The sequence below is a fragment of the Delphinapterus leucas genome, chromosome 3, assembly GCF_059928025.1.
Source record: "Delphinapterus leucas isolate spDelLeu-1000000601 "Yukka" chromosome 3, BTC_Dleu_Yukka2, whole genome shotgun sequence".
Taxonomy (NCBI): Eukaryota; Metazoa; Chordata; class Mammalia; order Artiodactyla; family Monodontidae; genus Delphinapterus; species Delphinapterus leucas.
Window position 1 is genome coordinate 49,159,990 of NC_143131.1, and position 18,006 is coordinate 49,177,995.

An 18,006-nucleotide genomic window follows, 5' to 3' on the forward strand; every position below is an offset into this window, starting at 1 on the left:
TCTGAATCACTGTTTTTGGGGTATTGTCTTCCTATACATTTTTAATCTATATTTATTTTTCAGTGTTGTAATAGAATAATCTGGTCTCAGGGAAGAAATCTGAATAAGTAAGTTCTAAGGGTGTGAAAACACCTTGTCTAGCATACTTTAAAAACAGAATAGTAAGAATAGCCATCTATTTCTGATAATTTAGGAGCCAAGCTTCTTAACAAAAGTTTGAGCTAAATGTCTTTCAATATCATTTGCATTTCACAATTATAAACACAAGACATCATAACCATTCTATTACTGGATGTTTAGGTATTTTCTAATTTTCACCAAAAAAAATAGTGTTAAGAAATACCACTGTAGAAAGAACTGAGAGGCACAATATACACGTGAGAGAAAATAAAAACACAGAAAGCAAAGAAAAATAATGGAGATTAAATAATATAACTACCTTCAATTTGTAAAATGGACACAGATGAGACTATCTTGTTATAATGTGAGTTAAATTTTTAAATTAACACATATACATTATAAGAAAAACAACTACATTTCCTTTAAAAAAAATCCTCAACAGATAAATGCCAATTTTGGGCAAGGAGCTACTTTACATGCTGGAAAATCTGATGCCCTTAGGCCAAGGTAGGGACAGCCCTTCCAGCTCCCCTAGGTTCTGCCATCTTCTTCTAGCCACTAGCTTATCCATGTCCCCTCATGCTCTGAGACATGCAGAATTTTTCCCCATGCCTAGAGAGTCTAAAACTTAAACAAGAGTTCCTCAATTGTGATTTCTCTTTCCTTTCAGTCTTACCAAGTCAGAAAACCCAATAGAGGTGAGCTCTTCACAGAAATGTTAAAGCTTTGTCTAGTATGGGCTGCAGGCTTACATGAAGACTTCTTAAATTGAAAAAACTAGCATACATAAATCCCCCAAACAACTTCTGCTAGTAAGACTATATCCTTCAGGATATCACTTATTTAAAAATTTGATAGGTAAAATTACTTACCTTTCTGTTTTCTCATATTCTAGATGTTCAGAAGCATAAAATCAAAACCAACTAAAGAACCTGTTTGCCAAGCTTTTGAGTTAAATTATTTTTGACCTAAAAAACAATATCAAAACATCCTTTACTATGGTAGGATGTTTAGGGAAGGTGGGAAACTGCAATTCGACACATCTTTACAGAGTTATTAGGGATTGGGATGTGTATCAGTTTTCGGAAATTTGAAAGCAAAGAAGACATGGAACTTGAGATAAACATTCTAACTTCCTGGAAACACAAGGAATAAGTTATCTAACTATATTCCTATAAAACCAAGGATTTTGCCATTTTATTTGTTTATTAATTATTTATTTAAAAATAGTTATAGAACTATATAGGACAAGAATAAAATCCAAACAAAACAACTAAAGGATACGTGTAGAAGACTATACCCAAAGGTCTTACATATTAAAGAGTATTGGGGGGTGGAGGGGAGATCTAGTTAGGAGTCCTATGTTTATGTTTCAGATAATTAATGAAAGTCAGAAGTTTGATCAAAGTGATTCTTTGATGTTCTGAGATTCTTTTAAATCACATTTAAGGACAGAATTTATGCTTATAGCATACAGAAACGTAATCAATTGTAACACATGATCCCAACTCTCCCTTGGCTACCTGCGGCAAATTTGACTCCAAACCACCAGGTCCATGGCATGATGGTATGATGGAAGACATGCAGGAAAGTCACTTGACTATTTTTCTTACGCAGAACAAAAAAGATCTGAAATAATTTAAAGACAATCAAGTTCATATAAAATCATGCAATAATTTATCTAGTGTTACAAAACTATTGGCAAAGTGCAAACTATTCCACGTTGTAATGTGCTTTGAAAGAGTTGCCTTACAGAATGCCTGTAGAAGCAGCTGGTTCTCCAAGAGGCAGCTCAAAAGCTAATAAGTATGAGAGAACTTGGGTACGATGCCTAGTCATGCAAGAATCAATAGAAAGGTGAAAAGATATTGAATGAAGATTTAAAAATCAAAGATATAAAGTGAAGAATATGACCAAAAATTACTGAAAAAATGTTACTGGTTTAAAAAAAAAACCCACGTGGATTTTGAAATATATGGGGAAGCAGAGACTTTTAAGTCCTAGGACTGAATTTCTACACTGCTCCCTAACTAACACATCCTACCAAGTTAGATAAGGGATTAAGCAAACTAAAAGAGGACTTGTAGCAAATCTGAAGTTAGCAAATTATTATTAAAGAAAGAGGAAGAGGGAAATACTTGAAGAGTTAATTGGGGAAGTAGGGTGGAAAAGAAAGCAAAGCAGCTTAGGAAAAATGAGAAGGGCAACAGAGGCAGCATCCAGATTGAATGTATCCAGTGGTTTACAGAAATGACAAACAAAGAGGTAGAAGAGGAAGGCTTTGTGGAGGGGGGGTTCAAAAACATATTCAAAAGCAGAATTAAATGTTCAAAAATATTCAAAATGCAGAAGACCAGTGATGAGTTAGACTTCTAAGTACAGGACTAAACAGAGTAGCAGAAACAAAAGCGTTCCTAAGAGTAGTTGAGAAATGTGGTTCAGGGAAGAACACAGAGCAGCAAGTTTCCTTATGGAAGCTGAAGCTGAGAACATGCAAAGCAGGAACAATGAAGTCAAAATGCTTTTGCTTATGCACGTAGAGGAAGGCAACACGGTGCAACAGAAAAAGCCATAAACCAGCAATCTGGGGTCCTAGGTCCTAGTCAGTAGTGGTGTTCCTCTGGACAAGTCTTGTAACTTTCTGGCTTCCATTTCTCTTCAGATTTAGTGCTCCAGGCTAGGACAGTGGTTCTCAACCCTGTCTGCATATTACAGTGACCAGGAAGGTCTGTTTTTTGTTTTTAAATAACCATGCCTGGTCTCTAACTCCAGACCATCTGATACCAAATCTCTGGGGGCAGGGCCCAGGTTTTTGTTTTCTAACGCAGTTAGGTCTCCAGCACCACAGCGGTTGAGAACCACTGGACTACAGCAGGGGTTCTTGAAGTGTGGACCCTGGACCAACAGCAATAACAGCACTTGAGAACTTGAGAAATGCCAGTTCTTGAGCCCCATCGAACACGTACTGAATCAGAAATTCTGCGGGTGGGATCCAAGCACACGTGTTTTTAATGAGTCCTCCAGGTGATTCTAATGCATGCTAACGTTTGAGAACCACTGGATTCTACACTCACTAAATTCTCCTTTCTAATTCTAACATTACGTGTAGCCAGCTGAGAAGGTAAAGCATACTGAAATTTGCTACCAGAAGTGTAGTGGTATATATTCTGAAGAGAGAAAACACGTGTCAGTCTTAGGCCCCGAACTGATTCCAGATAAATGAGATCCACATGCCACAAAAACAAAATAAATAGCCAGCTTTCCTTTGTTTCTGGAAATAAAGGCGCATGGCTTTCTCCTCTCATCATGGATCCTAATCCATGGTACTTGCTTCTCCCAGGCCTAGCCACTCAAAGTCAGAGTTGATACTCAGGAAGGGAGAAGACCAGTAAACATGGACTTCAGAAAGGCAGATGGAAATAGTTTTGATGTTACCAAAATTACTGATATTCCAGGGATAAGCTAACATTCTAGTGTAAGTTTATGAATTTTGAAGCATTTATCTTCTTAAAGGAGTATGGATGACACAGTGCTTTGTTATAAAGAACCAAAGGCAACATATTCTCTGCTCTTTGCTTCTTGAACTTACTTCACAAAACAGCTGTCATCCATCTATATAGAGACATAGCTTTGTAGTATATGTGTTAGTTACATTCTTATCTTAACCAGGTGGTTGATATAGAAGAAAATCTTTTGGCATTTGCAAAAGACTGAAAAATAAGTTTATCCTATTCTCTAAAATAACTGATAATAAAAAGTAAAAGATAATATGAGGTCTGCCTGAGGAACAGAGATAACCAAAGTTATAAGACAACTGTACACTCACAGTTTATTGCTTTCATTGAAACATCAAACATTTACCAAATGTGGTGATTATATACTCACAGTATCTAAGAGCTCAATAAATTTGGAGAAGTAATAAAGCCAGCAGGTGCGTGCCATCTGCAGAAACACACATAGATATGAATTTATTTATTTATTTTTACATGGAAGAAAATTTTATTTTTTCTAATTTTGGCAAAATTCACATTACATAAAATTTACGATCTTAACCATTTTAGAGTGTACAGTTTGGTAGCATTAAGTACATTCACATTCTTGTGCAACCATCACCACCGTCTATCCACAGAACTCTTTTCCTCTTATAGGACTGAGACTCTGTATCCATTAAACAGTAAGTCCCCATTGGTGAATCCAGCCCCTGACAACTACCATTTTACTTCCGATTTCTGAATCTGATTACTCTGTGTACCTCGTGTAACAGAATCATACAGTATTTGTTTGCCCCTTTGTACCTAGATTATTTCACTTAGCATAATGTCCTCAAGGCTCAACCACATTGTAGCAGTTGTCAGAATTTCCTTCCTTGTTAAGGCTGAAAAATATTCCATCGTATGTATATACCACTATTTGTTTATCCATTCATCCGCTGATGGACACGTGGGTTGCTTCCATCTTTTGGCTAATGTGAAGAATGCTATGAACACTGGCGTACAAATATCTCTTTGCATCCCATCTTTCAATTCTTCTAGGTATATACCCAGAAGTAGAATTGTTGGATTATATGGTAATTCTGTTTTTTGAAGAACCAGACATAAATTTACTTTTAAATCCAAGAAATTCACAAAGAAAAGCACCAGTTTTCATTTTACAGAAAATTACACACCTGAATTTCTTCGATCTTTTTTCTTGTAATTTTTAGCTTTTTCTCTCAACACATATATTCTGATAATTGAGTCACTTACTCATTCTGATTTCACATTCAGTGTTTACAAATAGAGTCCAAAAAGTTTTAACGTTGATTTTGTGTTACAAGTTTTTCCAAAAAGAAACTTACCCTCAATGCTGTAGGCGAGCGTGAATAGTCAACAATTTCACATCGAAAGGAATAACCTGTACCCCAGCCAGACATCACAAACTGCAAGAGAGCACATGCATATTAAAGAAGGAAATATTTGCTCAACGGCTACAATGAAGGTAGTTTTGAGTATGTCTCTTCATTACATTCTCAGCTGAGTCAGCAGTCAGTGCAGAAGGAAAGGCGGGCTAGAAAAATTACAAACCAGGAACTCGCTTGATATCAAAGCATCAAGAGTTTTCAAACCGATTCACTTTGTCATAAAGCAGAAACTAACACACCATTGTAAAGCAATTATACTCCAATAAAGATGTTAAAAAAAGAGTTTTCAAAATTTTAAAGTCACATTTATATAAACTGTGTACTAACTAAAATACCTATTTCTTGGAATGATTATTCTAATATAGTGGAGAACAAAATACTAAGAATGTTTTGTTTGAACAGCAAATACTGGTAAGTGCTTGACCTTATGTACATCTCTATGTGCTTGTGCACATGTCTGTGTACTCTCAAAGGGGTGACTAAGTCTGAAATCAGTCTTTTCTGATAATTTCTAGCCTTTGCAATTAGTCAACAAATAAATGAGCAGAGCAGCTTTCTCAATGTACTCATCCGATGGCTGCATCAACTGGGTTTTTCCTATCTCGGCTAGTGGATGTAACGTGAAGAGATAGTCCATAGCTTTTAAATCAAGATCGACCAAATACAAGACTCGCGTATTAATTTTGCTTTGGATTCACATGACAAGTAAGAGATGAAAATACTAACAAGAAAGTGCAGTCTGGCAAGCCTTAATTCCAACACACCCACGAAGTGACCTTAGGCTAGTGGTGAGAAGAAAAAGCCTATTGTTGATAAATCTGGACCTTAACTCAAAGATTACATTGACGTTCTTTCAGTCTGACGGTGGGAAGGTCTCCTTTTAAAACAGTACCTGAAAATGAAAAACTAAGGGTTCTAATTTAAAATTAACATTTATATTAAATGGCTGGCTTAATTTAGTGTTCTGACAATATGACCAGTTCTTCTCTGGAGTCCTATTCTCACGAATGCCAACATCTTCCCTAGGATGTCTTCTTTCTCAGCATAAGGATTATATCATTTTCTATTACATTACAAGTTTGCACTTTTAATTACTGTTAAAGCTGAAATGACAACTTTACAGTAAATTAACTTCTAAAGGCAAAAGTTTATGAGGCATAATCAGAATGACATTTTAATGGTAAAAAGAAAAGAAGGAGAAAGAAAAACTACTTACACTGTGGTATTTAAAAACACTATCCTTTTTGATTGATACTAGCTCCTAGCTTGATTTGTAATATAAATTAATCACACTATTAACTTGGTAAATTATGAATCTTGAGAATTAAGATTCAGAAAAGTATAAGACATATATCATGGGTGAGAAAAGTATCTTACAAAAACAAGTCAATGAATTTTCTCAAAGGAACAAGGGAATGTGGTACAGAACTAGTTAAATCTGTTTTACAAAATCCTGATCTGTCAGTGAGCATCTTCCTATTCTTTTGCACTTGGACTCACTTCTGACTGATGCAAGTAACACTCTAAGTCCATCCACTCAGATGGGGATGACTGATTCCCCATGCTACCCTATGCCAAACAAGTGCTGCACCAAATAGGAGAAGCTGTGGGATGTAGCCTTCTTCAGGGTCTTCACTGGTCTCTCTTTATTTCTTGACTGGTGCCAAGTGACTAGCACACTCAAACCATCACTATAAAATGAGGCATGTGGGTTCCTTTAGTCTGATGTACTTCCTCTCACCTTATTCATATTTGCCCTAACATCCCTAGTAGAGGGGTTCACTCTGTAGAGCAAATGTAATTGTGCCCCACCCAATAAACCATGCGTTTGAATGTGTCCTGGAGGTGATGTGCTGCTCAGCTGTCAAAAGTCTTTGTTTAAATACAAAGTAGAACTTAATGCTTTCCTGATATTAAGTTTAAGAACATTCCAAAAGCCTGCAGAGCTTTTGACATATATGTCTATATTTTAGGCTTTCACAAAGGAAGAGTAATAATTTATATTTGGCAGGTAAAAATCCCCAAAACTGCATATAAGTTACTCTAGTATTACTGGTTAATGGGAGATAGAAACTCTCAGATTCAGATATTCTCAAACCTTTTATGTTGTAATTGCTAAAACAGAAACCAAAACTTACTGGTTATAACTGGATTCCTTGCAGAGAAATATATTTGGGGACATCACATTCAATGGTACAACCAGACACAGAGCATAAAGGGATCTGAGAGACAAGGTCAATCCTGACTCTATAAAATGAGAGAAGTGAGGCCCAGAGTATTTAAATGACTAGTTCAAAATCAGGTAGCTAGTTAGTAGCGCAACTGGGACAAACTAGTCCCTGGTCTCCTGGCTTCCAGGTCTGTTCTTAGCACTGTCCTATAGTAGGCAATATCCTATCTCTGATAACTTGCCCAAAGCATGTATTTTTTCTGCTCCCTAGCTCTATTCTATTACTCCTTCCCTTTCAGTTGCTTATGCTCCAGAAAGGAGAGTAAGGTGACCTGTGAGTTAATTTTGGAAATAAAGTAGAAGGCAGCAAAGGAAGTCCAGACTTCAGGAAGGCCATGAGAAATGAGGCCAGAGCAGATTTAAGGTGATCTGATCAGGTGGATCCGTGGCAGGAATCAGGTTGGAAGGATGCATGTGCAGAGGCCATGGTGTCTAGAGAGGCTGGAGAGGTCATGCGAGGCCCTCCTGGGACCCAGCTGTGAGGAAGCATAGGCTATGCTGCAGAGGAAGTAAGTAAGGAGAATAGGATGAGGAAGCCAGCCAGCATTGGAAGAGAAGGAAGAAATCCCAGAAAAGCAGGTAAGGGAGGATGGCTGAGACTTGTAATCAGCAGAGGGGAGAGAGAGCATACATGAGTCTGCTTTTGGGTCCTAGAAGTTCCCCACCTCTCTTATTGACAGTTAAGGGACAGCTTCCCTCACCTACTGCTTTGTATGAGTCTAAGTTCTCTGTCCCCAACAAAGCCCAGCTAAATCAAACCAAACAGTCTACCACCTAACAGGTCATCAGGGCATGCAGAACCCAAAGCTGCTACCATGATGATGTCAACTCATTAGAGTCAGGATGAGCTCTGATGTCAGACCGACCTGGATTCAAATATCAGTCCTCCACTTACCACCTACAGTACTTTGAGTAAGTTATCTAATTTCTCCAACTCTGAGTTTCCTTAAAATTTAACATTTATGGACTCATTCAATCATCTTTTATGGCTAACTGCGTGCAAGTCCCTGGACTTAATTTTTCTCACCACCTGTGAGGCAGACTATACTGAGATCCTCTAAGGAGTTCAATATCTGGTCTATATATAACAATTTTTTGACAAACATCTACTCTAGTGAGCTAAGTTTCTGAAATTTCTTAAATCTTGGAGAGTTACCCTTACAGTCATAACAAGAAACATCATGACAGACAGACATAAAGACTCAGGCAAAATTCTCCCGTTAGGAATACTGAAGACACTTGCCTCATAACACATATACACAGAAAAGAGTACTATGAAAAAATTGTACGTTATCATCGCTTTCTTGAGTTCAAAGGGCTTTCGATTCTCCATGAGCTTTGGTCCCAGGGATGTGACAAAATAGACATAGAGTCCCAGGATGACAGTTTGTGGCAGAGGTGAGGACATGAGGAGCCAGTCTTCAACTCTTGGATCTAAGAGAAAAACAAGGTGTAAGTGCACATTTAGCCAAGAGATAACTGACAGTAACCAGCATTTAAGTGAGCACCTAGATCTTAATGCTGACGGTGGACTATTTGGTCAGTGATCACTGCTATTTTTAGGATGTGCCAAGGGAAATCACCAGGGATTGTGATGGAGCTCGAAACAGTGAGGCTCAAAGGGCAAAAGGAGGTAGTGGTTACCAGAACCCAGGAGAGAGCCATATGGAGGAGCCCCTCTGGTGAGGAGCTGTGACCTTCAGTTGAGGGATTCAGCCAGCACGGCAATCCTGCAAATAAGGGGCCAGGGAAATCAATACCCCAGCCTCACCCTCCTCCCTCTCTCTCCAGTCGCCAAACTCAACCAGAAACCAGAGGGCAGGGGAGCAAGCCCATGGATGTAGTTCATCCTGGTCATTCTACCAGGGGTACACAGTTGAATCTGAAGAATAGAAGATACCCAGCAAACTTTTTTGTTTGTTTGTTTTTTGTGTGTGTGTGTTTTTTTTTGCGATAAGCGGGCCTCTCACTGTTGTGGCCTCTCCCGTTGCGGAGCACAGGCTCTGGAAGGGCAGGCTCAGCAGCCATGGCTCACGGGCCCAGCCGCTCCGCGGCATGTGGGAGCTTCCCGGACCGGGGCATGAACCCGCGTCCCCTGCATCGGCAGGCGGACTCTCAACCACTGCGCCACCAGGGAAGCCCCCAGCAAACTTTTATCATCTGTCTATAACCACCAGTAACATGTTAGAGTTTCTCCATCCAGACATGCTTTTATATATATAAATATGTTTGGTTTTGCTTTTTCTTAACTTTCTTCTTTCCCCAAGGAAACTGGGGGAAAGTTTTCTGTATACTGTATCATACAATTGAAAGGGGATTTAGCATCATTTAAGTATCTAAAATGTGGGTTCTAGGTGTCCAAAATGTGGGCTAATCAATCTGATATTTTAAACAAAAACAAACAAAAAAGTACTAGCCTCACAACCATGTAAAAAAGAAATTCACGTGGTCCCTGCTAGTTCCAGGCCATGAGAATTATTAGATCAATTAAAACTTGCAACTCAAGATGAAATGTGATTAATTCTATAATCCTAAGTAGTTCGGGTATAATTTTACTAAATTGCCTCATGAAGCCAGAATATTGTAAAGGAAAATACGTATGGACAAGTTTCCAAATACATCTGACTCAAAATTGAGTCTTGACTAACCTTAGGTTGCTAAGTACCATCATTCTTGTTAATTGGGAAAAAGGGTGGGGGGAATACAGCCCTTGCCCACTGAAACTGCTAATGATGTGGCCAATTACCAAAAAAACGTTGTATATCCCTTCAAGTCTGACTTCCTACCCAATGCAAAAATTTCTTCAGTAGACTCCACACCTGATGACTCACTTGGCCTCAACTTTATTACTGGAAAGTTCACATTTGATACTCAGATATACCAGGGCATGGCTGTAGCTATTAAAGGTGATTTATTCTATACTCAAATGTGCTTCCCTCAAAAATACTGACAGATGCCCTATCTTGAAATAATACATAAGCCAAAAGTCAGCTCTAGGAGGGACCCCAAGATATTTAGGAATTTAATGTACGATAAAGAAAGCCTCATAAGCAAGCAGGAAGGGAGAGACGATTCAGTAAATAGGAAAACTGACTACCTGGGAGAAAAATGAGTTTGTGCCTTACCTTGTATCCTATCCAAGCATGTCCCAAACTATGCAATATAAGAAAGCTATTTAAAGTCTTTCCACAAAAAGTGGGGAAAGGCTACCAGAAATGCTAGGTTAAACAAACAAGTGCCTTTCTGCATGATTTCTTAGTGCTTCATGTTTGTTGTGAATTGCCAAGATGAGAATGGTGGTATGCAGCATTCCCCAAACTTACTTGGCCATGTAGCCCTGTTTTTTTGTAGAATACTATTTAACACCTTGTGGAACTAACATTCTGTGGAGCACCGTTTAGGAAAGATAGCCCTTCGCCAAAATAAATTTATAAATGACGGATTTTTTTCCATCAGTGGGTAATCCAAACCTTAAATATATGAACATCATAAACCATATTAATAGGTCAAGTTTTTATCTCTAATGAAATAAAGACTTAAAACCAATACTAAAAGAAGGCTTCTGGAAGAATGTTAACAATATCACCTTCAGATGGGGACAATATGGGTGATTTTTATTTTTTTCTTTTTCTTTATAAGGAATTTTAAATGTTTCTGTTATTAATGGACATCACGGGCATGATGGAAAACTAGTTTTTTGGGCTTTTGTTTTTGTCAGCAAAGGAATTCCTGAATCAGAAATATTTTATTGTACTCTTTCATTAGCTCAGTGGTGGCAGGGGAGGGGGGAAGGGGTGGTACGCGGGTATCAAATGACATCATATTTCTGTTCTTCTGCTGGTAGCAGTAGGAGAAACAAAAAGCCAGGAAACGCATGCTGGGCTGGCTCATTTTATTTAAAAATGATTTAAATAAATCATTTTTCCTGTAATTTAACATTTTAAGCACACACCTTTTTTTAAGAATCCTGAGTGTGACTTTCCAGTTCTACAGATTTTTTAAAAAATCTTATCTTTTAGGAAAAGCTAGCTAATTTAATTTCATATTATTTTCAAAGCAAATAACAGAACAAAACACCAAGCTTTTTCATCCTATTTCAGTCTGCGCTCTGATCCTGGCTCTCACATAACTGACTTGTTATGTGACCTGAGGCCACCGACTTAACTTCTCTGTGCTTAGTTTCCTCATCTGTGAATTGGGCATAAAACAGCAGGTAGCTGAGAGAGGATTTAGTGAGTTATTTTGAGTAAAGAGCCTGGCACAACCTCAAATTGCTCAGTAAGCACGGCTACTATTATTTCAGCAGATCTCAGTTTTGTCAGCACAGCAGAATCACCTCTGGAATATCTATAAACCAGATAGCAAAAAAAAAACAACAAAAAACTCGGCATGGGTCCCAGGCATCTGTATGTTGAAAAAAGCTGCCAAGGTGACCATGATGAACCATCAACGTTTTAAACCAGGGCTTCAGTGCTTCCTTCACCTACACTGAGGTCCTCAGTACTCCTCACTAGGTGCTCTGCAATAATCTTTTATGTGATTTCCCTGCCTCCTGACCCAATCTGCTATGTCTTGTCTCTATACAACTGCCAAATTCACTTTCTAGAAGTAAAGCTTTGCTCAGATTATTCCTCTGCTTAAATTAGCTCTCCCTGCTGAGCGAATAAAATTCAAAGTCCTAATATGTCCACGACTTTGATGACTGCTCACTGTTCCTGCCTTCTCTCTTGGCAACAGTGATACCTTTCTGAATAGGGAGCCCACTTCTATGTGAGGCAGGAGGTTCCTGGTGATGAGACGTCTACAAGCCAGGTGTGGCTGGTGACTCCATAAGGAGGTTGTAGAGGGGGCTGCTCGACAATGTTTAAAATTAATTCTGCCTCAGTCTGTGATCCCACAAATTACAAAAGAATCAGGGGTCAAGTGAGCTCTGTTTTCCCTAGAGAGGGAGGGAGGGTTTCATGTACCTTGTATTTAGCATCGGAGTTGGGCTTAAGTGTTATGAGCAGAACCAAGATAAAGGCAGAGGATGGGAGGGCAGGCTGTCTGAGAGCCCATGACCCAGTGATTACCAAAGTTCTGACTTATTACTAGCCCGATAATGCTTTTCTAAGAGCGTTCTAAAGAGAGAGAGTACAGGAGAGTACAAGGGCCACATACATAGAATATTAATGAACTTTTCCACCAACTACTTTTAAGAGTGTGTTCACTTCTTAAGTAGCATGTACTAGCTCAAAGAGTAAAGCCTTTTAAAGGTATAAGCACCAATAAGATGAAGAAGCTGGAAGGAAAAGCAAACATGTACCTCTCATACTTTGTGAAGTACTAAAGGTTCAGAGTGGCAGCAAATCTTACTCAGACATTGTCTTCTTGCAAAAAAATCACAACTATGTCTGAAAAGTCATCATCATTATTATCCAAATGCAAGGAAAGTTGCTTTTCAAACATTAAAAATGTTATAGGGCTTCCCTGGTGGCGCAGTGGTTGAGAGTCCACCTGCCGATGCAGGAGACACGGGTTCGTGCCCCGGTCTGGAAGATCCCACATGCCACGGAGCGGCTGGGCTCATGAGCTATGGCTGCTGAGCCTGCGCGTCCGGAGCCTGTGCTCTGCAACAGAGAGGCCACAACAGTGAGAGGCCTGTGTACCACACACACACACACAAAAATGTTATAGCATTGTTTCAAGGTTTGACATCTCATATCTAAGAATCACAATAAACCCTCTTATGGCTTAAGTATTAATTAAACTGTTTTTAAATTCTGTAGCTGTGGAATTTTCCACATGAAATAACTATGCATGACCCCCACTTCTCTAGCAATCAGAAAACCAAAGAATATCATTAAGTTTTCCAAAGTCTACTCAGGATTAGGGCCAAAGCCAAGAATATGCTTGAAATTCTTGGCACTTGATCATGGGCTCAGACCTTCAGAGGGTAGGCAAAGTAAAACTGGACTAAGATGGCCAGAAATGATTCCTAATGGCTCTCAGAGATCGATACCACACTAAGCAGAAGGAAAAAACCTCTCCGGTTACACGCGGTAGTGTTCTCATAAAGTTATAAATCTCAACACAAAACATTTTAACCCTTCCGGATTTTGACAGGAAAAGAAAATGTGGAGAAACTTTTTAAAAAAATGATATGCTATATTAAAAGTGTTTGAAGATGGAAATGCTCTATCAGTCATCAACCACCACCACCGGTTGTGTAGGGATATTTCCCAAACAACAGAGCATTTTCATGCGTATTGTCTGGTAGCTGGTGGATACCATTCTCATCTCTGTTTTGCTAACAAAGAAACTGAAACCCACAGACAATAAATACTTTGTTCAAGATCACCTAGCTGGTTCACAGTAGTGTCAGAACTTAAATCTAGGTCTTCTCACTGCACACTCCTACCCTTCCTCTTCTCTCAAGACTTTAAATTAGCTTAGCTTCAGATAGGTACCATCACCTGCCTCTTTCTCTCCTCCTCCCTGCACTGTTTGCAACACTGCTTCCAGGGTGCTCCTTGCCTCTCCCTAACCACCTCCACCCCTTTGTCGTTCCTTTTTCCGACCTAATATTACTGGGCTTTCCAATGTAAGTATTCCTAATAAAAATAAAGTGTTGACCCATGAATAAAAGTGGAAGTGGAATTCAGAAGTAGCTCATCTTAAAACATTTTATGCTTCTAGCACTATATAGATACTCATCATCGTCTGAGTTAGAATATGGATTACCTGAATCTCTTGGGTTCCTGCGACTGGGATAGTTAACAGCAAGAGTTGGATAGTAAGGGATCTATTCTTCCAAACGGGTCTATTTTTAAAAATGTACCCAAATCTACTTGGTTTTCAAGGTTAAATCGTGAGAGTTCAGGTAGCAAGTTACACCTCTACTTTGAAAATAAATTAAAATATTCATATTTTTTTAAATAAATAAATAAAAATAAAAACCATTAGAACAAAACAATTAGTTTTTAAATTACTGAATTTATGAGAACTACTGTAAACCTTCAGAGAACGATGACCTCTAAAGAAACCTACAATTCTCTGCACCATACATAAGTTGAAAAACTAAGAAAAAAAATGAGAAAATATAAAAATTCCCTTAACTCTCCATTCACCAGAGTGAAGCTTCTTTATTTATGGGATCTCTTTCAGGTCCTTGGCATTCTTCAGGGGCAAAACTGTTAGGACCTTTTTCAGTGAAATAAGATTAGTCTTCGGTAGTCTACTGAGAAAGACAGCAATCATGAAACAGTGTATCTTTCCTGAAATCAGTGTAAATTGGAATATAATTTCAATTGTGGTAGGTATCAAGAGGTGACACTTTTCCTCCTGGATCTGGTGAACATGTGATTTCTAATTGATGGGTAAGAACTAATCTGAAGTGGTGATGGTGGTGAGTATGTGGAAAGTAAGTCAAATGTGAAATGTCAGAATACTAATCCTAATCAGGAAACATAGGTTCTAATCTTTTCTGCTAACAACTGACCATGACGTTGGGAAGGTCACATCTCTGGGCCTCAGTTCCTCCAACTCTAACATGAGGAGGTAGCTTTCATGATACCTAAGTCCATCTCAGCTCTAAAATGTGCTGATTCCTGTCTATTAAAAAAAAAAAATTACCTTTGTTATATTATTAACATATTTCGTAGTAGTTATAAAAGCAACATACATTTGTGTGGTTTAAAAACATCTAGACAGGGCTTCCCTGGTGGCGCACTGGTTGAGAGTCCGCCTGCCGATGCAGGGGACGCGGGTTCGTGCCCCGGTCCGGGAAGATTCCACATGCCGTGGGAACGGCTGGGCCCGTGAGCCATGAGCCGCTGGGCCTGCGCGTCCGGGGCCTGTGCTCCGCAACGGGAGAGGCCACAGCAGTGGGAGGCCCGCATACCGCAAAAAAAACACAAAAAACATCTAGACAGACATAGATAAGGAAATAGAAATTACCCATAATCCTACCACAAAGAGATAACTGCTAACCCTCACAAAAAAAATACATGTGGTGTTTTATAAGCTGCTTTCATTTAATGTATTTTAAACTTCTTGCTATGGCATTAAATGTTCTTCAACAACATTGATTTTTACTTTTCTAATGGGCAAGGGGAGAATTACTCTGGTCCTTCTAGAATTACTCAGGGGTTACCCTAGGAAACGCTCCCCATCCTTTCTGATACGCCCCTGGGGGCTGCGGCCCTTCCCACTCAAGAGTCATACTGGACAGAGCCATTATTGGCAGTAACTGTTATTTCTCTTAGGAGCATTAGGGCAGAATCAAGCCTAAGAGCCCTGTGCCTCCAAAATCACTTCTAATGGCTACTGGGTTGGAACGTACCATCATTTATAAACCAGTTCCCTTCCTTGGATATTAAAGCTATCTTCACTATTATAAACATCGTAATGAACATCATCTGTGTACCTCTATCTTTGTACATATCTTCAGTGAAATCTTTGACACTTCATTAACTAGTAATAAAAATCAATATGTGGGGTGTCAGTGAGGGAGTGTTAAGTTGCAAAGTCTCTCGTTCTGTTTCAATGAAATCCTATTAAATATGGGAATCTGACAGGAAAAAGAAGGATGAGCCATAGTTAAGAAATTTGGTTACTTACCAGCATCTTTGATCCAATTACCATAAAGACGCACGGTCCTCGATGTAAGATCACTGAAGGCCATTTTCCACAGGATTTACTCGCCCTTACAATGGGTTCTTCAGTAAAACAAAAAAGAGATGTGTTTATGATCTATGGATGCAAATAAAGCCAAGTTTCTACTAATACAATATTAAAAATGTTAAAAATTTAATAGGAATAACTGGCAAAACAACAAACTTACTGAGGGTAAATGCATTAGTGAACCACATTAAACCCTGATGCAGTTGCAAACATTTAAGACTTTTCATCATAAGGACAATGCTTAATTCACTCAAAAAGCTGATGTTCTATGTACGAGATGCAAAAGGAGTAGGTGATTCTAAGAACTGTCGTAGGAGCATCTATCTCCCTTTATGAAAACAATATAGGTCAGGAATGGACTGTACCTCCCATGGCAATGTTGAAGTAAAAACCCAGAAGAAAGTCAAGATGACAAACTTTCAGAAAAGATACTCTGATCCAGACTTTTTTTTTTTTTTTTTTTTTTTTTTTTGCTGTACGCGGACCTCTCACTGTTGCGGCCTCTCCCGTTGCGGAGCACAGGCTCCGAACGCGCAGGCTCAGCGGCCATGGCTCACGGGCCCAGCTGCTCAGCGGCACGTGGGATCTTCCCGGACCGGGGCACGAGCCCGCGTCCCCTGCATCGGCAGGCGGACTCTCAACCACTGCGCCACCAGGGAAGACCTGATCCAGACTTCTAGCTGACCTTCAGGTGTAAGAAGATCTTCTATATTCAAGTGTTTATAATTTAATTGAAATAGAGGTAGAGAGAGGGAGGAAAAGATCTACAAGAGCCAAGGAGAAGTTGCCTAGTTTATCTGGACTGATGACAAAAACAGCTGGAAAAAGAAGTCTTTTGAAAAAGAAGGCCAATGAGGGAAAACTAGCTCTATCATGTATTAAAAGATATTCTAAATATTCAGTAATTAAAACAGTGTGACACTAGCACATGAAGAGGCAAACCAATGGAATAGAACAGAACATCCAGAAACACACCAAAAACTTTGGGGATTTTAGTACCATATTTCATAAATTCTAAGATGTACACTTTCCCAAATTTTAACATCTCTGAAAACAGCACACACCTTACAAAGGAATGGTGCATCATAAAATGAATAGTAGGTTTGATTTCAAGTCATATGGTGGGAAGATGAAAAGTTCTAGAGATAGCTGGTGGTGACGGTTGCACAAAAATGCAAATATACTTAATGCCATTGAACTTTACACTTAAAAATGGTTAAAATGTTAAATTTTACATTATGTATATTTTACCACAATAAAAAATAAACCCTCTAGGTCTGCAACAGAAAAATTCAGACTTTATTCTAGCATTCTAAGATAAAGACATTTTAGAATATACATATATAAAGTATATATGTATTTTTTAAAGACATATCGTATATGATAAAGGTGACAATTCAAACCAGTAGGCACTGAATTACCAGCAATTACTGAGTAAATGGTATGGTACAACTAGATAGTCAACTGCAAAAAACAAGTTGGATCCAAAAATTATACTAAAAACCAAGATAAACTCCAATATATCAAAGATTTAAGTAAAAATTTCAAAGAACCATGAAAGTACTAGATGACAACAGGGAGAACACTTTTATAACCTTGGAGTAGAAAAACTCTTTTTTAACTTTGACTTAAAATCCATAAGACATAAGAGAAGACTAACAAATTTAACCATATGAAAATCAAGAAGAAGAAAGGAAAAAAACCAAATGACAAACAGAAAAAAATATATACGTTCAATTTAAAATACAGACAAGTGCTACTCTCCCCCATATATTAAGAGTTCCTAGAAACTGATGAGAAGACCTATAAGCCAAGAAAAAAATGGGCAAATTTCACAGAAAAGGAAATACAAATGGCTATTAAACATACGAAAAGTTGCTTAACTTTAACCATAGTAAGAAATATACGGGGCTTCCCTGGTGGCGCAGTGATTGAGAATCCACCTGCCAATGCAGGGGACATGGGTTCAAGCCCTGGGCCCATGCGCCACAACTACTGAGCCTGCGCTCTACAGCCCGTGAGCCACAACTACTGAGCCTGCATGCTGCAACTACTGAAGCCTATGTGCCTAGAGGCCATGCTCTGCAACAGG

The 18,006-nt window shown here is 38.7% G+C and overlaps 1 protein-coding gene across 3 annotated transcripts in view; it reads right to left on the reverse strand.

Annotated features, from left to right (window-relative positions):
• ELOVL7 (ELOVL fatty acid elongase 7) overlaps positions 1-18,006 on the reverse strand; it is a 71,541-nt gene that overhangs the window by 8,185 nt on the left and 45,350 nt on the right. The window contains exons 2-6 of one of the 3 annotated variants that reach the window (XM_022596988.3): positions 15,852-15,949; positions 8,494-8,684; positions 4,958-5,038; positions 4,006-4,062; positions 1,644-1,749 (exon numbers count right to left, since the gene is read on the reverse strand). In XM_022596988.3, coding sequence (XP_022452696.1) covers positions 1,644-1,749; positions 4,006-4,062; positions 4,958-5,038; positions 8,494-8,684; positions 15,852-15,915 — 499 coding nt within the window. In that variant the 5' untranslated portion in view covers positions 15,916-15,949. The other 2 variants (XM_089908882.1, XM_022596997.2) reach the window with 2 other exon arrangements.